The 25500-nt window shown below is 41.2% G+C and overlaps 1 protein-coding gene across 15 annotated transcripts in view; it reads left to right on the forward strand.

Annotated features, from left to right (window-relative positions):
- Window positions 1-25500, forward strand: part of MACF1 (microtubule actin crosslinking factor 1) — a 331616-nt gene that overhangs the window by 131213 nt on the left and 174903 nt on the right. For 10 of the 15 annotated variants that reach the window (XM_045035587.1, XM_045035582.1, XM_045035592.1 and 7 more), the window contains exons 3-5: window positions 7629-7718; window positions 12164-12241; window positions 16026-16118. In XM_045035587.1, coding sequence (XP_044891522.1) covers window positions 7629-7718; window positions 12164-12241; window positions 16026-16118 — 261 coding nt within the window. Of the gene's footprint in view, window positions 1-7628; window positions 7719-10048; window positions 10145-12163; window positions 12242-16025; window positions 16119-25500 lie in introns of all 15 variants that reach the window. The other 5 variants (XM_045035584.1, XM_045035590.1, XM_045035591.1 and 2 more) reach the window with 1 other exon arrangement.

Raw genomic sequence — 25500 nt, forward strand, 5'->3', positions numbered from 1 at the left:
CTCTTCTCAGACACCCAGCCAAGGGCATTTCTCATCTAGGGATATTTCAGAGGGAGTCACTGCTAATCAGAATCACTGCTCCATGCTGGCATCCTTTGAACTTTGGTCTGAGAATTACAGATCGAGATTTGCTTTTTGTAGTTCAGGCATCCCTTGCTGTGCTCCCCAAGTACACCCAGATTAACGTGGCCATTGGCAAGTAGATGGATATAAGATCAAAGCAACCAAGCCTCCTAAGTTCTGGATTTAGTTGACCTAGGATCCCTTGGATCCCCAGCTATCTCTGTGGGAAACAGTTTGTTGTGGAATAAGCAAATTAATTCTTCTTTCTTAGTTGAGAACACTGTTGGTCCAATCTTAAGAGATTTGCTAAGGCTGTTAGCATCTTAATATATAAGTAACCTAATTTAGAATGCAAGCCTACAAACCCAAGAGTTCTGAGCATATACTAGAACCATCAAAAGGAAAAATCTAGAGTTTTGTTATTTAAAAAAAAATTTTTTTTCAAGTAGACTCCTCACCTAATGTAGGGCTCGAACTCATGACCTCGAGGTGAAGAGTTGCATGCTCTACTGGTCAAGCCAGCCAGGCACCCCCAAATATCCAAAGTTTTAAATGAGCGTGGGTCTTTCACAGGTGAAAAGTCTGGGACAATTATAATCTGTTTTTTAGCATTAGCTTTTAGGCTTTTCCTCAAGGATAAATTTGGCCATGGAATCAATATGGAATTCCCCTTACAGTTTAGAAATCTGAGTTCAGGGGCACCTGGGTGGCTCGGTTGGTTAAGCATCCAACTTCAGCTCAGGTCACAAGCTCCCGGTTCGTGTGTTCGAGCCCCACATCAGGCTCTGTGCTGAGAGCTCAGAGCCCAGAGCCGACTTCAAATTCTGTCTCCCTTGTTCTCTGCCCCTCCCCTACTTGTGCTGTGTCTCTCACTGTCTCTCAAAATGGAATAAATGTTAAAAAAAAAAAAAAAAAAAGAAAGAAATCTATGAATTCAGGGGCGCCTGGGTGGCTCAGTTGGTTGAGCATCTGACTTTGGTTCAGGTCATGATCTCACGGTTCATGGGTTCAAGCTCCGTGTTGGGCTCTGTGCTGACAGCTTGCTCAGAGCCTGGAGCCTGCTTTGGATTCTGTGTCTCGCTGTCTCTGGCCCTCCCCCGCTCACTCTGTGTCTCACTGTCTCTCTCAAAAATAAAATAAAAACATTAAAAAAAAAGTTACTAGGTTCACTTTTACATACCCTGTACCTTTTATAAGTGTAGATGAGAATAAATAACATATTCTTCTCTTTAAAACTTTCTTCTCTGACCTGTTTATCATTCTTCAACATAGTTTGGGTCAAGGAAATTGAGCTGCTTGTGTTTCTTTTAAGTCTTAGAGGAAAGGTTTTTTTGATCAGGGTTTCTGCAGGTGTCAAAGAATACCACATGACAATCCTTGGTTCTCTTTGGGAAAGGAAGAGGTCCTCTTAATATGTCCTTTCTACCCTTCAAGCATCATGGAAGCCTTGTGAAGGGAAAGAGCACTGAACTTGGAGTTGGGAGACAGTGATGGACACTTCCCATATCAGTGATCTTATACAGGGTACCTAACTTGACCAGGCAACACTTTTCTCATCTGCCAGCTGGGAGTGTTAAAATCCCTTTGGGCCAGATTCTGATTCCAAGTACCCAAGTGCAGTTTGTTCCCTTTGCTAAAGCTACTCAGAAATTTGGGGAAGCTGTTTCTTTTTCTGTAACTTCAAATTAATCTTCTTTTTTTTTTTTTTTAATGGGCTCTACACCCAACATGGGGCTTGAAATCATGACCCTGAACCAAGATCATGCATCTCATGCTCTACTGACTGACCCATAACACCCATAACTTCAAGTTAATCTGTAAAGAACTGGGAGAGCAGAGCTTTCCTTAGCTTATTGATGCACAGGAATTGAGGAGGACTAGCCTCGGTGGACTTGATCCCTCAAAACATAGTCATTCCTTAATTTTTAAAAATAGCTATTTTGAGATTTAATTCACGTAGCCTACAATTTACCCATGTTTAAAGTATACAATTCAGTGACTTATAGCATATTCAGAGTTGTGCAACAATCACCACAATCCATTCTAGAACCCTTTCATCATCCCCAAAAGAAACCCTGTACTCTTCAGTCATCACCCCAGTCCCTCTGTACCATCCCCCAGCCCCAGACAACCACTAATCTACTTTCCGACTCTTTAGATTTGCCTATTCTAGATATCTTTTATAAATGGAATCATACAATATGTGGTCCTTTGCTTTTTGTAACTGGCTTCTTTCACTTAGCATAATGTTTTCAGAGTTCATCCACATTATAGCATGTATCAGTATTTAATTGCCAGATAATACTCCACTGTATGGATGTGCGACATTTTGTTTACCAATTTATCAATTGATAGACACTTGGATTATTTCCACTGGCTGTTATGAACAATGAATGCTGTGAACATGCATTCATTTTTTTTTTTTTCCTGGACAGATATTTTCAGTTCTCTTGGATATTCACCTGGGAGTAGAATCACTGGGTCATGTGGTAACTTGTGTTTAGCTTTTTGAGGAACTGTCAGACTGTTTACCAAAGCGACTGCACCATTTTATATTCCCACCAGCAATGTGTGAGGGTCCGTTTCTCTATATCCTCATCAACAGTTATAATCCATCTTTTTTATTATAATCATCCTCTTGGGTGTGGACTGGTATCTTACTGTAGTTTTGATTTACATTTTCCTTATGGCTAATGATTTTGAGCATCTTTTCATCAGTTTGTTAGCCATTTGTATATATTCTTTGGAGACATTTGCTAATGTTGACAGTGATTTTCACAGGGAATGCAAACAGGCAAAAACCTGAGTAGCTGAAGTTATTCACTCATCTTTTTGTTGACAGAATAGCATGAGTATTAGTTGGAGAAAAAGATACATATTGATGATTCCTGATCAGTCTTGGCTTTGACTGCCTCTAAAACATCTGATGCTTGGTCCACTGGACTTTTCCTTTTCCTTTTCCTTTTCCTTTTCCTTTTCCTTTTCCTTTTCCTTTTCCTTTTCCTTTTCCTTTTCCAGTCTTATTGAGACAGAGTTGACAAATCACTGTATGAGTGTAATGTGTATAGCACAATGGTTTGAGTTACCTATATTAGGAAATGATTAGCAGTAAGTTTAGTTAGCATCCACAATATCATATGAATACAATAAAAAGAGAAAGCAAAAAAAGAAAAAAAACTTTTTCCTTGTAATGACAATTCTTAGGATTTATTTTTAACAACTTTCATATGTATCATACAGCATTGTTAGCTTTTTTTTTTTTTTTTGGCTATTGGACTTTTTCTTTTATCTTCTTTTTAAAAGTTTATTTATTTTGAGAGGAAGAGGGAGAGAGTGGGGGATGGGCAGAGAGAGAATCCCAAGCAGGCTCCACACTTAGTGCAGAGCCTGATTTGGGGCTCAGTCCCTTTTTTTTTTTTAATTTTTTTTTTTAAACGTTTATTTATTTTTGAGACAGAGAGAGACAGAGCATGAATGGGGAAGGGGCAGAGAGAGAGGGAGACACAGAATTGGAAGGAGGCTCCAGGCTCTGAGCGGTCAGCACAGAGCCCGACGCGGGGCTCAAACTCACGGACTGCGAGATCGTGACCTGAGCCGAAGTCGGCCGCTCAACTGACTGAGCCACCCAGGCGCCCCTGGGGCTCAGTGTCTTAACTGTGAGATCATGACCTGAGCTGAAATCAAGAAAGAGTTGGTCGCTTAACCACCTGAGCCACCAGGTGCCCTGCTATTGGACTTTTTCTTAAGAGATTTATGGAAAACTTTAGAGGCAACTTGATATGTGCAGAAGATATAAAGACTTTGGAATGGGGCAGAATTGGAGACCTGGATTTTATTGGCCTGACCGTTTACTAGCTGTGTGATCTTGGGATATGAATTGAACCCTCCAAATCCCATCTCTGTATCTGAAAATTTTCTAACATAGAAGCACTAGTGTTAGCTAGTACTTTATCCATCTGTAGGCAGAGCTGTGCCCAATATGCTTCAGAAACACTATTGTTCTCTGTTATTGAAAATTCTCAGGAAAAAATGCTCCCCTCCCTTCCCCCATTATCTCTGTCTATATCTATCTTTTATAGTTTTTCATAGTTAGTCATTATAACCAAAGACTGAGAGACAAAATAAACTCATTTCACCTAAGTTTTTTGTAAGGTGGTTGAATTTTGCTATTTGCAGGTGTAAAACATAACTGGCATTTTTAGAAGGAGATATTGAGGCCTTGATTGAAATTAACTTTGTATTTCAAAATACCACCTTTTTCTTTTTAGTACTCATGGTATTTAGTGTCCTTTTGATAATATGATCTTACTTGGTCCTCATTCCTATTATTATTCATTTAAATAATTATTCAGTGCCCATTCTTGATTTTAATACCTTATGCTCAGGTCTTACCTATCAAAAATAAGTCCCTCATTGTCATTTCTCTTTTTAACCCTTAACATCAAGTACTTCATATTTTCCCACTTTATTTATTTATTCATTTTGAACTTTTAATTCTTTTTATTTTTTTTTATTTGAGAGGGAGAGAGAGAGCAAGCGAGTGGGGGAGAGGAGCAGAGGGAGAGAGAGAGAGAGAGAGAGAGAGAGAGAGAGAGAGAGAGAGGGAATTCCAAGGAGGCTCCATGCTTAGTGCAAAGCCCAATACAGAGCTCCATTCCATGACCTTGAGATCATGACCTGAGTCACCCAGGCACCCCTCACTTTTTTATTTATTTTTTTTAACCCACCATTTATGATCTGATTTCTATTCTACCACTCTCTAGAAAACGATTCTCACAAAAAACACTGTTATTTGTAAGAAAACTAAAAAACGCTTTCTTGGTCCTTATCCTTGTCCTGGAGCATTTGATACTAGCAATAATCCACCCCTTCCTCGATCACCCTTTCTTGTTTTTTTGCCTACTTCTTTCACTGCCTTTTTCCACCCTGTCCTTTGTTGATTACTTTTCCATCTCCTGCCTTCTAATTTTGGCTATTCCCGCAGGCTCAGTCCTTAGCACTCTGTCTTCTTTCTTGCCCCTAACCCAGAAAGGCCAACATTTCCCATGTCTTTAGCTAGCACCTCTCTGCATATGACTTCTAAACTTAAGTTCTCAGCTGACCCAAATTGAATTCTGGTATTTTCAGCTGCTTCCAGAACATTACCGTTTGTAGCTCCTTTTCTACTCTTTTAAATTCGACATATTTAAGGGGCTCCTGGGTGGCTCCCAGTCAGTTAAGTGTCCAACTCTTGATTTCAGCACAGGTCACTGTCTCACAGTTTGTGAGATCGAGCCCCACGTCAGGCTTTGTGCTGGCAGCTTGGAGCCTGATTGGGATTGTCTTTCTCTGTCTCTTTCTGCTCCTCCCCACACCCTCCCCCTCAAATAAATAAATAAACAAACTTTAAATAAAATAAATTCAGTATATTTAAAATTGAACTTACCAAATCCATTCTTTCCAACCCTCATGACCTGCTTATGCAACCATGGTGCACCATGGTTGCACAAGCTTGAAACCTTGGACCCACTTGATGGAGAGGTCTTGAAATTTTGGAGCCACTGGTGTGCTGGAGCTAGCTTACATGGGCTCATGAGAACTGAATACTAATTCTGTGAGTTGGTTGCTAAGCACAGCCATTATGAAATATTAAATTATATAAGCTTACAATGAAATAAGTTATATTTAAAATAATGGTAATAAATACTCAAAACACATCATCTCATAATTATTTTACTACATGTTAATATTTTCTATGCTCTTGAAGTTAATTATGTATGCTGTATCTCTGATGGAAAAGTATATAATGGTGTGCTCTTGTACATTTCTTCCTGACATCACTTTTAGTGATAGTATATTAGTGGCTGGAAATTGGTCATGGTGGGAGTATTTACATGATGGAAATCAACAAATGCTACAAGTCTGAGCTAGATGTGTTATTTTGTTTAGACTTAAAGTGGTGGAGAAAATGTTAATATTCAGATTAAACCAAAAAGTGTGTTATACCTGTATTCACATTGTGAATAACACAAAAATTAAAGAAATGTTCCTTTGAAGTTTGAAAGCTATTACCCAATTCATCATGAACCATTTTCTCCAACTGGGTAATCTACCCATCACCTTCCTACTCCTTTACTCACACAGGTACAAACACGCATCTTGCATGTTTTCACCTCTGTACCTTGTCTTCTGTGGTTTTCCATCTTCTGTCTTTCTATCAAAACATTTTCTAATCCTTCCAGTTCTTTCTCTTCCAGGAAGTCTCCCCAGATATTTCCAGCCTTTATCTTTTTTTTTTTTATTATTATTATTATTAAGTAATCTCTGCACTCAACTTGGGGCTTGAACTTATAACCCTCAGATCAAGAGTCACATCCTCTACCAACTGAACCATCCAGGCACTCCATAGCCTTTATCTTTTCGGACTCCCATTCTGTTTGGAATTCTAGAATATTACAATTGGAAATGACTATAGTACAGTTTTCCACTCAGATGTGGAAATCCAGTATCCCAGTCTCTGCTTGAAGAATTCAGTGACTAGAAACCCACGACTTCTGAAAGTAGCCCTTTTTATTGTTGTCTAGACAATTATTTATATTGAAAATTCATCTTCCTTATGCTTGCCACTACTAGTCTTCTGATTCTGTGTTGTGTCACCCCATGGAGTTGTCACTGGACTTGTAACAAACCAGAAAACCTATTTCTGCTTCCTGCAGCTATGTGACTTTAACTTCTCAAGGTCTTAGCTTCCTCAGTCCCTTCATGGATACAAGAATAAACTTCATAGGGTTGTTGTTCGGTTTAAATAAATATAAGATTATGGCTGATTATAAAGCATAGTAGTTAATGGCAAAGACTAAATTCAGAAAGACCAACCTGAGGCCAGTTTTCCCACTTGTGATCTTGGGCAAGTTATTCAACACTCTGTGCCTCATTTCCTCACGTATAAAATAGGAATAACACCTGCCTTATCAATGTGAGAGAGAGATGAGATAACGTGTACAGCATTCAGCATGGTGTTTGACAAGGACCAGATATTTTTCCAAAGTGAGATCTTTTTTCCCATAGTTTCAGTTCTAAAATTGGAATTATTTTTCTCACAAGGAAAATAACCCTCAAATTCACTATTAGAAATATTTGGTAAGAGAGGAGTTAAAATATAGGTACATTCTGTCAAACACTGGGTACCTAGCATTTTTGTTTCCTTTGCACTCTAGAAGGCTTTTCTGATTCTGACTGGACTCCTCCATCTGCATTGGTCATTGTATCACATTTTGGTCCATAATAATTCCTGAGAGGTTTCAGGATGGTTGACTCTCCATCTCCTTGTCCAGTCCTTCTTGAATATTGTTTAGAGTTGGCTAGAGTATGTAGTGGATCTGGCTTCTACTTTAAAAACACACATACATTTCTGGTAAGTGTTACCATTTCATATGTATTGTACTCCAAAACTGAAAATTCCTGAATTTTATTATTTTTTCACATTTCAAATTCTTTAATCTGTGTTTACCTAGAATCAAAAACTCTTGTGTAGATAATAAGAGATTTTAAGACCAAATAAAAATCTGTTTCATTCTCATGCACAGGTCCGCAAGCACATCAATGATCTTTATGAAGATCTGCGGGATGGCCACAACCTAATCTCTCTGCTGGAGGTCCTCTCAGGCATCAAACTGGTGAGCTTCTCTCTTCTTCTCATGAGTGACCTCGCCCAAACATGGCCCTGTTAATGACATACCAGTCCATCGTGTTGAATGCCAGGACAGTGGCCTCCACTGCCTGCTCTCTGTTACTTGGGAGAAAGAAGTAGAAGACATTATTGGTGGACTTTGCTTCTAAGTCATACTTACAGTTTTAAAATGATGTAATTTCATCTTCATGTGAATTGATGTGTCATATTCTCATTTCTTGATGGAATCAGGTATCGGTTTTATACCTTTCATATGCATTTTTTTCCTCCTTATTTGTTCTTTATCTACTTGTTGGTACACTATTTCAGGAACAATAGATCACATTTAAAGATTTTTTTTAGTGGGATGCCTGGGTGCCTCAGTCAGTTAAGTGTCCAACTCTTGATTTCGGCTCAGGTCATGATCTCGAAGTTCTTGAGTTTGAGCCCTGCATTGGGCTTTGCGCTGACAGTGTGGAACCTGCTTGGAATTCTCTCTCTGCCCCTCTCCTGCTCTTAGGCATGCTCGCTCTCTCTCTCTCTCTCTCTCTCTCTCTCTCTCTCTCTCTAAATAAATAAATAAATAAACTTAAAAAAAATAAAGATTCTTTTTAGTAAGGTATATTTTTCTTTCTAGAGTTTTCTTTCTAGTCTATATAGGTGCTCCTATTTTCCCATCTGTTGTGAATTGTTTTATTTTCTGTATTCAGCTAAGGATATGAAGTTTACATTAAAAGCCCTGGTATTTAAGGGTGCCTGGGTGACTCAGTCGATTAAGTGTCCAACTCTTGATTTTGACTCATGTCATGATCTCACGGTTCATGAGTTCAAACCCCGAGTTGGGCTCCACCTCACTTTCTTCCTTCTTTGATTCACTGAATCTCAGAGGTTTGGAGAAGTACTGAAGTTGCTATCTGAACACAGTCTTGGATGCAGTACATTTGAATTCCTTGGATAATTAAATATGCCTGCCTACTCCCAAATGTGTTAAGTAAGCATTGCTTGTGGGAAACACCTATGTATCTAAAGACAAATCTGCCTGAGCTTCTTGGCTTATCAAAATAACCCCACTTGTGGGTTCTTTGTTTTCAGGGGGGTGGGGTGGACAGAGAGAGGGAGTGAGAGAATCCCAAGCAGGTTCCATGCTGTCAGCACAGAGCCTGACATGGGGCTCTGTCTCATGAACCATGAGATCATGACCTAAGCCGAAATCAAGAGTCAGATGCTTGACTGACTGAGACACCCAGGTGCCCCAACATAGTTTTCATTTAGAAAAGTCCAGGGGTAAATACTGGAAACATCTCTGGGGGAAAACATGAACTGAAGTAACTCAAGCATTCATTGCCTTTGGTGAATTCTTAGTCAGCGTTTGCTGTTTTTGAAGAAGGGAATTTAGCACATTAGATTTTGCTCCTTAAGTATTATTCACCTTCTTCAAGGATTGGGGCTTGGCTTCCCATGGGCCCTTTGTTTTGGTTTCGCATCTTTTTTGTCTTATGGTAGAATTACTTTTATGATTTTTCCCCCTGAGAGAACCTGAGTGGAGCAAGGGCAGAGGGAGCAAGGGAGAGAGAACCCTAAGCAGGCTCTGCTTCCACTGTGGGGGTACTCAATGTGGGGCTCGATCTCATGACTGTGAGATCATGACCTGAGCCAAAATCAAGAGTCACATGCTTAAACTGACCGAGCCACCCAGGTGCCCCTACTTTTATAATTTTTAATGGACTTAAATTGACAGATGCTTTTATTAGCACAGCCACTACTGGTGAATTCCACTTCTTATCTGGCCCTCATTTATAAATCTCATAAGTAATCATAATGTCACTTTCACATTGCTGGACTTTAACTCACAAAGTTACATTTTGGGCAATTTGGCTGGGATATTTGATGAACTTGTAGGGATTTTATATTGAAAGTGATTCTTTTTTGGTGACGTTGCTTATAAAACCGTCTGAAAACACTCCAATCTAATTTCTTTGCCTAACCTTTGAAAACGTTCAAGTTGTTTATGGAGATATTCATAGCATATCATCTTTTCACTGAGAACTATCCAGATACCTCTTTCATGATTATTCTCAGAATCTCCTTCTCCTTTAGTTGATTTACAAAAAGAGAGAATGGGCAGCCATGGAGAATTGAAGATGTGTTTCAGACTAAGTGTTCAATATAACCATGTGATCTGGTCTTGATATGGTTTTGCATGTTTTGGGTTGTGGGAGGGTATTTTCATATTTATTTTCACTTTTTAAAAAAAATGTTGCATTCATTTCCTTCTCATTTTTGTGTTGTGAATTTCCTGTCACTGTGTCATGTTTTTGCCTTGGTTGGTGGCCAAAGGAGCCAGCAGGGCTGAAGACCCTCCGTCTCGTGAGCATGCCCTCCTGGCGCCATACAAACAGCGAAGAGCAGGAGGAGGAAGATGAGGATGATGTAGTAGGTCCTCCTGGGATGCCAGGATCCCAGCCAGCACCGCAGGGCCATCAGAGAGTCTGAGGTTCTCGAGGTCTCCAAGTACCTCAGTTACCAATCACCTTCTTCCCTCTGCACCTGGGAATTTTCGGTCCCAAAGAAAGTGGTTAAAACTAATTGTGCCTCTTGCCACTGTTAGATGATCCTGGAGTGGGGGTTGTTTTGCTTATCTGAGAGTGGTTGGCACAGAAAGAATAATGGTGTTTGGAGGTGTCAAGTGCCTTTGTGACCTGGAGACCAGTAGCTTTCTTGGTGGCCTTGCTGTGTTGTCTGAGTCTGGATTGCAGAACTGTGGAAAGTTTAGTTGAAGGCATGACAGTTAATTGCTCACGGCTCCACACTTGAGACTAACTCTCTCTCCACCCTCTGTAGCCTCCAGGTTCTCACCACACACCATGTCATTTGTTTTCAAAACAGCCTGTAGTTTACAAACCACTCACTGCATGGAGATACGCTGCTTTTGTCAATAATATCTCTAGAGGACAGAGATTTTAACTTGCATGTTCTTAGGGTATTTATTTTTGGTGGGAAGTACCAAGGAATAAAGAGAAGAGTGTGTGAGAAGGGCATTTCCTGTTTGTGGGCCCTAAATTATAGCCCATAATCTTTCTCCAGAAACAGGGATTAAGCAATATCCCTGTTTCCTGTCCTCTTAAAGTCATTTTTCACCTCTTTAGAATCTCCCTTCCCATTGCCTTAGACTCTTCACTTTGATAGGCTCTGTCATCCTCAAAGCCATGTTCACAAGTAGTTTAGCTGAAATGACTGGAAAGAGGTTCTTGCTAGAGGATTTTCCTAAACCTTTGGCTTAAGAAGTTATCCTGTGGCCCAGAGGCGCCTCAGCATCTCTGTAGATTATCCTCGTTTGGGAGTGTTGTTTAGAAGTGTTGGGGGCACCGAGAGAAATGCTTCTCCCCTTATCTTTACACGTATTTGGTTACTTTTTGTGTTTCAACCTGGGACGATGTTTCCTCTGTACAAGCACCTGGCCGCATAGCTACCTTATTCATCAGCCTTTAATTAGTACTACTTTGACATTTACAAATGAATTGGGTATATATAATCTAGTAAGAGTGACGTTTCAGTCCCAATTTTAGTAAAATAAAAGCAACATTGGAAAATGAGCAGGAGAAAAGGTTCCAGAGACAGATAGCCACCCATTGCATGCTGTCACTGGGTACACTGATTTCAGCCACATTTGGATGGATAGTAGCTGAGCTATGGACAGGGTGCCAGGGGCACGGGATGGAGATGAGCTCTCCAGTGGCTTGTATGACATCTGGGACTGAGAGACTAGCAGAAAATACCTTTGGAGTATCATTGTTGAGTGGCCCTACTCATCAAGGTTTTCATTGTTGTTGGTATTTCTTATTGAGGTCCAAGGTGACTTTTTTAAATGGACACCCATCTGCCTGGAAAATAGGTTTCTTCCTGATTTTTGTCTCTCGTTTTTGAGTTTTTCACTTGTTTATTGAGCATGTATAACTCTTCATTCCCTGGTTTAAAATTGGCTACCTCTAGCTTCTTTTGCCAGGTTTTTAATAAGGTTGGCTCTAATTACTGTGTAGTATGCAATTAGGACTTTCCGCCCTTTCCTTAAAATAGCATTTAACTGTGATTTTAGGAGCCACAGAGCCAGAGACTTTGTTCCCATTAACTGCACATCCAGAATCAGGTTCTGCCGTATATGGCCACAGAAGACCCTGTACAGGAGCTGCGGCACTGATTCGACACTAGTAGTCTACCCACACTGTGTGTTCTCAGGAGGCACAGTGGGAAACGAGCATCGTGGAGGCCTCAGAGAGCACGGCAAAACACACACAGGCCTTGCCACTAAGGGGTGCTTTATGTAATGCTCCCCTGGCTGGCTTCAACCACGAGGAATTCTGTGTGGTCTTTCAGTCCCTGAAGTGAAAAAGGATGGGGCTCTGCATGGGTAAACTGGTGTAGCTAAAATTACCATCTCTTTTTGTTTGTTTGCAGCCCCGGGAGAAGGGCAGGATGCGTTTTCATAGGCTCCAGAATGTGCAGATTGCCCTGGACTTCCTAAAGCAGCGGCAGGTAAGACACTTCCATGCTTTCCCTATTCTGCCATGGAGTGTTGGCATTTGACCCTTACTTAGGAATGTTTTCAGTGTCCCTGGTGAGCCCTTGGTAATTGCTCCATCTGGCCCAGGCTGAGTCTTGTTTGCTAGTGAACGATTTCATTATGGCTGGACAAATCATTTGGTGGTTCTTGCATAGAATCTAAGGCCTTCCTGAATGGGAGAGTGTCAACAGAGAAGAGCAAGATGCTAAAGATGGAAACTTATGGACTCACCTAAGGTGGGGGTCAAAAGGAAGATGGAAAATAAATTGTCAAAGAAGATGGAAAAAAGTACCTCATCCAGGAAGAGGAGAAACCAGAATGCTACATGATCCTGAAGAGTAGATGAGGGGCTGGTCAGGATTGGCCATTGTGTTGGTGCCACATGAAGTCTGAGGCCGACAAGCATTGGTGACTTGAGAACAGTCTGAATAGAGCAGAAGAGCTCTTGGAGTTAGCGGGTTAGAGCAGTTTAGTGGGCCTGGATATAAGAAGGGAAAAAAGTTTTCCACGTGTTTTTACACATAGGAGGAGAAGCCAGTGAAGAGAGGCAGACAGGGATGAGAGTGAGGAGGAGTGCTGACAGTGACAAAATACCAGCCCTGGGAGATGCCACAGAGAGGTTCTAGCCCAGCATCTTCATTTCCTAGATAAGGAAAGTGAGATCTGGCAGGGTGAAATGACCTGCCCCAGAGCGCACAAGCTAGAGCAGAGCTGGGACTTCCTGCCATGGAGTTCAGTGTTTTGCCACTGTTTCTACACACTGCCCCTCCCCCTGCCCCACCCCTGCTTTCTAATGGATGGAAACAAATTCAGGGATTGAGGGTGAGATCCTGAGCACAGCTGGTGTGGTTATCTTTGAAAAAGAAAAGGAGGGGTGCCTGGGTGGCTCAGTCGGTTAAGCGTCCGACTTCGGCTCAGGTCATGATCTCACAGTCCGTGAGTTCAAGCCCCGTGTCGGGCTCTGTGCTGACAGCTCAGAGCCTGGAGCCTGCTTCCGATTCTGTGTCTCCCTCTCTCTCTGACCTTCCCCCGTTCATGCTCTGTCTCTCTCTGTCTCAAAAATAAATAAACATTAAAAAAAAAAAATTAAAAAAAAAAAAAGAAAAGGAAAATGCCGCTTTCTTTGAGATACAGGGAAAAGGAAGGAGGAGGGATGAAGATGGAGGGGTGGGGTGGCAGGAAGGAAGATGGAAGAGGGGGTCAGAGAGTTTGTCTGCTTGGAGCCAGTTGAGTGGAAGAGATCGGTCTAGCTGTGGGCGCCAGGCAATCACTCAGGCCAAGCTGGACGTTGAATGGTATGCGTATTTTTAGAGTTAGTTCATTTTCATCACTCTTATCAGTATTTCTCATTAACTTGGGAAATTCTTTCTCTGTGCTCCCAGAGCAGTTTACTTTCAATATAACATCTACTACTTTATTATTTCTCTGTTTGCTCTCATATACTGCAGGCCCCGTGAGGACCGGGAACGGGATCTTCCTCCACAGTTTTCTCTTCGTCACCTGGCATAATGAATGGTCCTTAATCGACACTTAATAAATATTTGTTGAAATAAATTGACAAATGAAAAGTGGTGGGAGAATTAGAGGCAGTGTTTAGGGTACTGGAGAAAGCAGGATTAGAAATGTCTGTGTGTAGAGCTGGAAGGACCCTGGGGGTTCTTAATAGGCAAGGGAGAATGAGAAGAATCGATTAGCTACAAGTCTAAATAAGGACCAACGGTAGATTTGGTTACTATGATCAGACTAAAGTATGTGCAGATAAGAACAGCGGACTCAGAGAAGGGCAGGGAGAACTCTAGAACAGCTCTTGGTAATGGGGAGGTCTAAGTTGTAGTTGTGTAGCTGTCCAAAGTAGAGGAAAAGCGTAAGTCCTCAGAATGGAGAACGTACATGAATTGTGCAGATGGGGTGATATTTGGGTCATTGAATGAGTGCTAATAAGATCACCACTTTTAGGATTTAGGTGCTAAAGTCATCAAGGGTTAGTAGAGATTGGAAGGTTGTTTGCAAAGTAAACTTCAGAATGGAAGGGGCAAGCTGATGGGAGTGGGGCTGAGGAATGTGGACATGGCTAATACCACATCCTCCCAACTGTGGGTCAGTGATTGGTGATTAGAAAACTGTGTTCTCGATCTAGAAGAGTAGCCTCTCCTACCTGCAGTATACAGAAGAGGAATGGAGATACAGGTGTCTTAGTCGGTTCAGGCTGCTGTAACAAAAATACTGTCATGTAGGTGGCTTATAAACAACAGAACTATATTTTTCACAGTTCTGGAGACTGGGAAGTTCAAGAGTAAGGTACCAGCAGATTCAGTGTCTGCGAGGTCCTGTTTTCTGGTTCTTAGACCACAGTCTTCTGGCTGTGTCCTCACATGGTGGAGGGGCAAGGGAGCTCTCTGGGGTCTCTTTTATGAGGGTGCCATTCCCATTCATGTGGGTTTCACCCATCGTGACTTAATCACCTCCCAAGGCACCACCTCCAAATACCATCACAATGAGTGTTAGAATTTAACATATGAATTTTGGAGGGACACAAGAATTTCACCTGTGGTACCAGGTCACTGTTGGTGTAGGGGGAGAAGTGAGGTCACCAGAGTTCTTTAGAGACACATAGGTTTCAGTTCAACTGAAGAGATAAAGGGAGGCCAGCTCAAGGGCAGTTTGTCACAATTGAACGGGAACTCCGTGAGGGTCTGACAGAAAAGGCTCGCAGGGGCTGGGCTGCTTTTCCTGGTGCTCTCACAGTTTCAACACTGAAAGTCCCACATCCCGGGAAATCTCTCAGTTTCCAGCATGTGGGACACTTGGTCACCCTAGCAGCGGATAGGGCCTGTGTGTCTATGCACATTGTGTTATTAGAATGAGATTTTACAGGGAAAAACAGATGCTAGTGGAGGCATGGGCAGGTGTGGATATCTTCAGCAGAGGAGGGAAAATGGAGGTGAGAACAGGCCAAAGAGTAAGGGAGAGGGGCTTGCTATTCCCTCCCATGGGAAAAAAGAAAGAAAAAAAATCAGCGCTGTGATGACTTAATAAAAAAGCAACTCACAATACCATGTGCTTATAAGGTTGCCTTGCTGATAGGAATGCAAAATGGTACAATCATGGGGGAAGAGAGTTTGGCAGTTTTGTCTAAAGCTAAACATATACCATATGACCCAGCAGTCCCACGCCTGGGAATTTACCCTGTAGAAATGAAAGCATATGCTCATAAATCTAGGAGCTTTATTCATCACTGTCCCAAACTGGAAACAACCCGAATGTTCTTCAGTGGATGAATGGGTAAACACAGCATAGTCTGTTGATATGATGGAATACTACTAAGCAGTAAAAAGGAGCAAACTAGTGATACATGTAACAACGAGGATGGAGATCTCCAGGGCACTATGCTGAGTGAAAAAAAACCCCAAAAACCCAGTATCAAAAACTTACATACTGTCTGATTCTATTCATACGACATTTTAGAACAAGTAAGATGGGGAACAGATCAGTGGTTGGCAGGAATTAGAGGTGAAGTCAGGGTGTGACCACAGAGGAGCAGCATGAAATCACCTTGTCAGGGTGACAGAAGTGTTCTGTTATTCTGACTGCGGTGGTAATTATGCATCAATACAGACGTTCAGACTCATAGAGCTGTACTTGGGTACATACACCACACACAATCAGTTTAATTGGATATAAGGATGAAAATCTGCAAAAATGAAATCAAAACCAAAAGTCCCAGAGCTCTGAGATCAACCTCTGTTTGTTTTCCAGGTGAAACTAGTGAATATTCGCAACGATGACATCACGGATGGCAACCCCAAGCTGACCCTGGGCCTGATCTGGACCATTATTTTGCACTTCCAGGTAGGGCCTGTGAAGTTTGGGGTCATTGTTGCTTGGCTTGGATGTTGCCTAGAAGGAACTAGAAGATGTGCAGCCTTCCATGGTTAGTGCCAAGCCTTTCTTCTCTGTGTGTGGCCGTGAACAAGGGTGAGAGTAGAAGTAGCCTGGGGACAGAGCTATTGCGGCCTAAACCCACAACTTCCTGATCATTGCATGCTGAAATGGGATTTTTCACTGGTTTGTGTGTTGGCCGGTTGTTAGAAGTCTGCTCAGTTGGGTCAAAACTGACTCTATGGGGACTCACAGTATGGGCCGTTTGATGCTTTTAGAAGGGTGGGGTGAAGGGTTGTAATCCTGCTTTGGTGTAGACTTTTCCTCATCTCTAATGATCTTAAAACAAGCCTGGTTAATTATAGCACTGCCTTAGTCAGTTTGGGGTTCTGTAATGAAATACAGGTGACCTTAGAGATATTGCAGATTTGGATCCAGACCACCACAATAAAGCAAGTCAGATGAACTTTTTGATTTCCCCTGCATATAAAAAGTTATGTTTATACTGTAGTCTGTAAGTGTGCAATAGCATTGTATTTTTAAAAAGTGTACAGACCTTAATTAAAAAATAGCTTATTGTTGGGGCGCCTGGGTGGCTCAGTCGGTTAAGCGTCCGACTTCGGCTCAGGTCATGATCTCGCGGTCCGTGAGTTCGAGCCCCGCGTTGGGTTCTGTGCTGACTGCTCAGAGCCTGGAGCCTGTTTCAGATTCTGTGTCTCCCTCTCTCTCTGACCCTCCCCCATTCATGCTCTGTTTCAAAAATAAATAAACGTTAAAAAAAATTTTTTTTAAATAGCTTATTGCTAAAAATGCTATCATCTGAGTTTTCAGTGAGCCATAATCACTGATCACAGATCACCATAACAGATACAATAATAATGAAACTTTTGAAATATTGGGAGAATTACCAAAGTGTGACACAGACACAGGTGAGCAAATGCTGTTGGAAAAATGACACAGATAGACTTACTGATGTAGGGTTGCCACAAACTTTCAATTTGTAGAAAATGCAGTTTCTGTGAAGTGCAGTAAAGTGAAGCACAATGAAACAAGGTGTGCCTGTACCATAGATTAGGTGGCTTACACAACAAACACCTTGTTCTCATGGTTCTGTAGACTGGAAGTCTGAGATCAGAGTGTCAGCATGGTCAGGTTCTTGGTGGGGGCCCTATTCCTGGCTATCTCCTCACATGATCTTTCCTTGGTGCATGGGTACAGAGAAAGAGATTTCATGTCTCTTCATCCTTTTGTAAGGGCATTCAGGCATTCATGGGATGAATTCATCCCATGAATGCCCCCAGCGTGGGGGCTCTGCTTTCATTACCTCATCTGAAACTAATTACCTCTCAAAGGCCCCCACCTCCAAATATATCACGTTGCAGGTAAGGGCTTCAACACGAATTTTGAGGGGGCACTAACATTCAGTCCACAGCAAGCACCTTAGCAGCTGGGTTTGTATATGGGCTGGTAAGCACAAGCTTGTCGCTTCCATCATACTCAAGAGCAGTGGCATCTTGGTAGTGTTCACATGGTCACACAGCCTTGTTGCTGCTCCATTCCTAAGAAGGCAAATCCTTTTCAAGTCTGGATTGCTGTTGGAAAAATACAGCCTTATTTTTATAAAAAGACCATCTTGAATCATTTTAGCCCAGCCAAACAAAGCTGTTTCTCAGACAGCTCCCCCATACACAGTCCCTGTATATGAAGCTGATAGATTAGAGGGAGCATTTTTTGAGCAGGTAAGAAAAGAAGGCTAATATAAATAACTCAAGGAATGGACTCCAGGGACCCAAGTGACTGTGATGTCCTAGTTGGGGCATTAGTGCCACCTGCTGGTTAGAAGCAGAACAGCAGATGTCCCAGCATTCCTCATTACCTGAGAAAATTGAGTTTGGGGCTTATTTCTTGTGGCTCTGGTTTGGAGCCAGTGCTGGCAATCTGGAAAGTGTGGAAGTAACATGTATTTTTGTGCCATCACAGGGTGTCTTTAAGCATGCTTTGGATATAGGGATAACCAGGAACATGAACTTGGCAGGTGTGCCTTAGCAGGGTGGGTGTAAGAACTTTGCTGAGCTTTCATGGAGCAGTAGAGGTATCCCCTTAGAGCCCTTAAGAACAGAGGAGTGTTGTTGTTGTTGTTGCTGTTTTTAGAGAAACTGTTTTGGCCGTTTGTATTTTTGCCACAAACTTGTCCCCACCGTGAGTCCCAGTGTCGGTCTCATAGATGTGAGATAAGAGGACTGTGTCTACACTATGTCTCTATTTATCTTGACTATAATTCAATCTCTTTTTAAAATGGAGACTCATAGGCCAAGGAATAAAAACTGAATTGGTTAATCAAAACTTTGCTGGGACAGAAGAGATGGAGATAACAGAACCATTGTTTTCCTGAACAGCTCCATCAGAAAAATGTGTACTTTCTCTTTCTTTAAAAATTAAAAAAAAAAAAAAAATTTATGAGAGAGAGAGAGAGAGAGCATGAGCAGAGGAAGGGCATAGAGAGGGAGACAACAGAATCTGAAGCAGGCTCTAGGCTCTGAGCTGTCAACACAGAGCCCGATGTAGGGCTTGAACTCAGGAGAACCGTGAGATCATGACCTAGGCCAAAGTTGGATGCTTAGCCCAACTGAGCCACTCAGACGCCCCTTTCTTTAAAAATTTCTAGGGGCGCCTGGGTGGCGCAGTCGGTTAAGCGTCCGACTTCAGCCAGGTCACGATCTCGCGGTCCTTGAGCTCGAGCCCCACGTCAGGCTCTGGGCTGATGGCTCAGAGTCTGGAGCCTGTTTCCGATTCTGTGTCTCCCTTCCTCTCTGCCCCTCCCCCGTTCATGCTCTGTCTCTCTCTGTCCCCAAAATAAATAAATGTTGAAAAAAAAAATTTTTTTTTTAATTTCTTACGAAAACCTTCAAATATTGATAAAAGTAGAGAAAACAGTGTGAAGAACTACCATATACCTATCACCTATCCCGACAGTTCTTAACTCATGGCCAGTATTATTTCATCTATATCCTAATCCACTCCTCAAACCCCAGTAGGTTATCTTGAAAGAAATCCCAAACTTCATGTAATTTCATCTGTACGTAGTTCAGCATATATCTCTGAAAGATAAAGATTTCTTAATTAAAATTTTTTTTTATGTTTATTCATTTGAGAGAGAGAGAGAGAGAGAGAGAGAGAGAGAGAGAATGAGTGAATGAATGAATGAATGAGCGAGGGAGGAGCAGAGAGAGAGGAAGACACAGAATCCAAAGCAGCTCCAGGCTCCAAACTGTCAGCATAGAGCCTGTCACAAGGCTTAAACCCACGAACATGCAAGATCATGACCTGAGCCGAAGTTGGACACTTAACTGACTAGGTCCCCCAAGTGTCCCTAAAGACTCTTAATTTAAGCAAACTAGTATAACACTGTAAAACTCAATAATTTCTTAAAATCATCAAGTATCTGATTAGTGTTCAGATTTCTCCAGTTACTTCATTACAAAAAAAAAAAGTTGATTTCTATGAATCAGAATCCCAACAAAGTCTACATATTGCATTAAATTTTCCCTCCCCCCAACAATCCATTGAGGAAATCTGGTCTTTTGTCCTTTAAGGTTTATAAAGATGTTGATAGCATCTCTGTGACATCTTCCATCCCTCTGTTGTATTGCTTATCAACTGGTGGTTTAGATCTAGACCTGAGGCTCAATCACGTTCAGATACCTTTAGGGAGGATGTGGAGGGCAAGGATGGTGATGTTGAGTAGTATACGTCTGCTGCTGAACATGTGGGTTCAGCTATTAGCAGCCTGATCATCCAGTCCCTATTACATCTTCACCTAATAGTTTTAGCAACCACTCATCATTGTTGCTAGTTCCACTGTTTCATTAGAAGTTACAGGGGTGCCTGCAGGGGCTCAGTTGGGTAAGTAGCTGACTCTTGATCTCAGCTCAGGTCTTGATCTTAGAGTCGTGAGTTCAAGCCCCTCACTCGGCTCCACGCTGGAGCCTACTTTTTAAAAGTTGCAAAATGGTGCTGCTCAAATTCCTTCATTCCTTTTTGATTATTTAGCTGGATTACTTCTATAAAGAAGAACTTCACCTCAGCAATTACCCTAAGAGATATCTCCTCTAGGAAAGGGTAGATACAAAGATCTCCCTCTGTTTACCAGTTTTCAGCATAATTAATTGGTTCCCTAAGATTCTCCAAAGATAAGAAATTGAAAGTTTTTTCATTTTTTTTCTTAGTATCACTTATGACTCCTGGGTTTTTAAATGTGTTCCAATAAAATACAGCTATCATTCTTCCTAATACTCAACTCCATCTTTGGCCAATGAGAGCTTCCTAAAGTGGACTCTGAGTCTTTTGGCATCATCTCCATAGTCCTTTTTGATAATCTCCTTTATTTCTTGTGATGAGATGTTCCAGACTCTGTGTATTTCCTGCCCAAGGCCTGAAATTAGCAATTTCTTCAAGAAACTCTCAATTTTTATTGACCACAATCTGAATGCTACTGGGTTGGTCAGTTTTTCTGTGGACAGAGCTAGCTAATAAGTATATTTTCCTTATTTTAAAAAACCATGAATTTATACTGCTATCTCTCATTCAAACTTAAAATTACAGAGTTATTTTAAAAAGTTTATTTATTTATTTTTAGTAATCTCTATACCCAGTGTGGGGCTTGAACTTATGACCCTGAGATCAAGAATCACATGCTCTTCTGACTGAGCCATCCAGACACCCCCAAATTATAGTTTTATTTTAACTTCTTTGACTTTATATCTTTTTTACTCATGCTGAAAATCTTTATCCTAACAACAGTAACATATTACTTACTCCCTTTTCCATATACCTACATACACGTAGATGTGTGTACAATCACACAGACATATTACACGTATTTGAACCAAAACAGCAATCTTAGTGTTATTATTAACAATATGATTACTGAGAAGTTTGTAATTTTTCAAAAAAGTTTATTTATGTATTTTGAGAGACAGAGAAAGTGTGAGTGGGGCAGGAGCAGAGATGGAGGGAGGGAGAGAGAAAATCCCAAGCAGGCTCAGCCCTGTCAGCGCAGAGCCCCATGTGGGGCTTGATCATGACCCGAGCTGAAATCAAGAGTCGGATGGTTAGCCAACTGAGCCACCCAGGCACCCTAAGAAGTTTGTGATTTCTTTATAGTTTTCATTGTCCTTTGTGTATGTCTCCTAAGAATGTACACATAATTATATTTTAAAATCATTTGAAAAAAATTTCTGTGTTGTGAAGCTATTCAGTACACAATTAGGTTCATTGGTTTTTATTTGCCTCCAAATTTTTAGGGATTGCTTTTCCCCTTTCCATTTTATTTTATGTTATATAGACCATCTATGTTGTTCCAAAGGGAAAATTTTAAAGTGCATGTGAGGTGTACTCAGAGAAGTCTAGCCTCCAGACCTGCCCTTTCTGTTGTTTCTTCTCCTTTCATATAGTTTGCTGACTGTTTTAAAACACCTTTTTGGTTGCTATTCTATTGTTTGTTTATTTTAGGAAAATACACAAAAATGACTTTATTGAGGTTTACATACCATAAAATTGACTCATAGTCATCATACAATTCAATGATTGTTATGAGTTCTACAACCCTCACCATAATCCAGCGTTAGAACATTTTCATCATACCTGGAAGACCCTTCTGTCCATTTACATTCCCCCCCTTTTTCCTCCTCAGCCTTAGGCAGCCACCAATCTATTTTCAGTCTCTATAGATTTGCCTATTTGGGGCAATTCTCATAAATGGGGTCATAGAATATGTGCTCTTTTGCGTCTGGCCTCTTTCACTTAGCATTAAAATTTTGAGGTTCGTCTATATTGAGGCATGTATCAGTATTTCATGCCTTTTTACTGCTGAGTACTGTTCTATTATATATATGCACCACATATTTTATCTGTTCAGCAGTTGATGGACATTTGGGTTGTTTCCACTTTTTGGCTGTTATAAGTTATGTTGATATGAGTATTTGAGTACCAGTCTTTGTATGAATGTATGTTTTTATTTCCCTTGGATATATACCTTGAAGTGGAATTGCTGGGTTGTATGGTAAGTTGATGTAAAACTTTTTAAGAAACTGCCAAACTATCTTCCAAAGTGGCTATACCATTTTACATTCCATCAGGAAGGTGTGAGGATTCTTACTTCTCCATATCCTCGTCAAGATTTGTTATTGTTTTTCTTTTGATTATAACCATCACAGTGGGTATGAAATTGTATCTTCTTGTGGTTTTAGTTTATAGGAAAGTGTATTTTTTTAATGTTTTATTTATTTTTGAGAGAGAGAGAGAGGAGAGGATGAGTGGGGGAGGGGTGGAGAGAGAGGGAGACCCAGAATCCCAAGCAGGCTCCAGGCTCTGAGGTTTCAGCACAGAGTCTGACACGGGGCTTGAACCCACGAGCTGTGAGACCATGAGCTGAGCCGAAGTCGGATGCTTAAACCTACTGAGCCCCCCCAGGTGCCCCCAGGAAAATGTATTCTTTAACTGAATTCCGCAAACATTTACTGAGGACCAGCTATGAACAAAGTCTTAGGTAGAGTCTGTGGGAGATACAAAGTGAACTAGACACAGACTTAACCCAGGTTCAACTGAATAATTCAGAGAAGCACCATAAAATAGCTTGATAGAGGTTTAAAGAATCAGGGAGGTATGAGCCAGGGAGATGGAACGCGTATATACTCAATAATTAGCAGTTACTGGTAGCAACTTGTTACAATTATTAACAGATCTTATAATTACCATGGCTTTTGACTTAGCCCACTGTTCCCTGCCCTGTTACCTATTTTACCAGAAAATAAAATACTTTTGGTTTCGTCTGTCTTCTGCATGCATATTGGCTACCTGCTATTCCCTGTTTGCTATTTCAGCATAGCTGAGTAACTACTTTGTTTTGTCGTGGGAAGCTCTGCTGCCAGAGTATTTTCTCAGATGCAAGTAACTACTAATTCCTTTTCTTTGCTATTCTTGATGGCTTGGTGTTTGTCTGTATTAGCTAAGTGTTTGGGAGTGTGGGGAAGTTCCCCTTCTTGTAAAGCTTCTGGTTGGCTGATAAAGGGTTATATAGAGGCTCCATCATCCTTGTCTCAGAGAGAATATGACGTGTCTCTCGCTAGTTATGTATTATTGCAGTTTTCTAGTCTTTTATTATTGAGTGTCTATTAGCTGTTCTCACCAAGGACACCTGCTACATAAAGCCAAATAGAAATGTAGAGTAGAGCTATCAAATGTTAGGGGATCAGTAAAATAGTCATTATAATCTCTGTTGTTGGTGCTAATGAAACATTTCCCATACAATCAACTTTCTTGTTCCTTCTGACCTCCCCAAGTAAATACTGTCCTGAAGTTGATGTAGATGGTTCCCGTATATGCTTTTGTGTCTTTATGACAGATGAGGTATTCATAACGATATGTGGTGGTGTTTATATGTTTTTATAGTTGATATAGATTCTGTCTTCTATATATCCTTTTTTTCCCTTGTTTATTTATTTTTAAGAGAGAGAAAGAGTGCGCATGTGTGCAAGTGCGTTATGGGCAGAGAGAGAAGGGAGAGAGGATCTGAAGCGGGCTCTGTGCCGAAGGCATTCATTGCTACAGTGAACATGTGTGTACGTGTGTCCTTAGGTTTATAGGAAAGTGGGTTTTTTGGATAGGTACCTGGACCGGAATTATTAGGTCATACATACACTTTTCCTTTGTTTTGCCAAATTACTGTCAGAGCAGTATGTGATGCATAGTGTTGTGTTGGATAACACTACTGTTTTAACATTTATTTGCTGTCTGGATCTCTGCAGTAGGATGCCATTTTAACAGTGGATTTTGTCTCTTGTTCTCTTCTTTTCCTGGCTTAGAACAGGTACTCAATAAATATTTGTTAAGCGAATGGATATTTTATTAATTTGATCTTCTCAAAGCTGGGAGGTAGGTAGACCAGATAAATAGACTGTGATGGCTATTTTCCAGTGCTGGCTGTTCAGATGAGCAACTAAAACAGAATCCAACTGACATTTTTGGATTACACTTTCAGATCCTAATAATAGGATTTCCTGTCCCTTGGTTTTGCCCAGACCTGTATTAATGTTAGGATTTATAATTTATCTAAAAGATGAGTTCTGAAAGTCAGAATCTGACAAAATTAGCTTTCTGACTCTCAAATGTTTATTAAATACAAGGGTACGTCTAGCACTCTGAAATAAAAAAAAAAAATTCAGGGGAGTTAGGGTAAAAAGTGGTTTTAGCTGGTAGATGTGAGCTTTACACTTTTATGCACTTTATGGCACTTAGTGGTTGGCCTATAGATGAGGCACCATTCATGTTTGTGGAGTGAATGAATGAATGAGCTCGTTCACTCTGGCCATCTCCATGTAAGAACTGTGGGCAGTGAACAGTTAACTAGAAAAAGCCAAAGCAGAAGACCTGAAGAATGTCTGTGCCCTAGTCTCTTCCTAGTCGCCCTTAGTCAGCTGCTTTGCCAGAAGGCGGCACCCTATGTTGAGAGCTCAGGTGAGGTGAGAAAAAAGGTACAGGGTGAAGTCTTAGTGATCAGAGTTGACTTACTTAGTGAAATAGTGGAAGCAGAGCCGCTGTTAAGAAAAACAAACACCCGAACTTTGGGTCTTAGAACATATCTACTTTCTTAAGAGCCTAGTCAAGAGCCTAGTCAAGCCTAATATACTCTTAGGACCCCAGTGGTGGTGATGGTAGAGTGTCTCCTGTCTTGTTGCTTAGTAACAAATGGGAAGAAAAGGGATTTACTGAAGACCAGGAACTGAGCCAAGCACTTTATAAGGCATTACCTCATCGGCCTTCTCTCACCCACTTCCACAGGTGGTAGTATCCACATTTTACGGGTAAGGAAACTGAACCACCTAGCAAGTTAGTTACTTAGCTACTAAGTTACTAGAGCTGGGAATTTGAACCTAGGCCTCCTTTACTGAAAGCTCTGCTCCTTCCCTAGGCCAGTTTTCCTCTGGGGCAGAAGGAAATGAAGGCCCGATCTGTCCAACATGGGCAAGACGTTTAAAAAAGAAACGACTCCCATAAATAAATATGCCAAGTTCTGTCAGGTCCCCCCCCCCCCCTCCCCGTCAGCAGCAGTCAGATAAAGCAGCTGTCTCTCTTGCCCCTGAGTTGATCAGTTGCAGGAATCTGGTTTGCTTGTATTTCATGAAAAATATTCAAGCTTCGGCCCTGGGTGTGTACCTGAGAAGTTCCATAGTTCGTTCTGTTTGGTGGAGAAGTGAAGGCTGGTGCTTACTTAGAGAATTATACTATGATGTGAGAGTTTTTTGCTGATTACATGGTCTCCTGTAGTCTGAGTTTCTCTCCCATGCTGGTCTCT

This window comes from Felis catus, chromosome C1 (genome assembly GCF_018350175.1).
Source record: "Felis catus isolate Fca126 chromosome C1, F.catus_Fca126_mat1.0, whole genome shotgun sequence".
NCBI lineage: Eukaryota > Metazoa > Chordata > Mammalia > Carnivora > Felidae > Felis > Felis catus.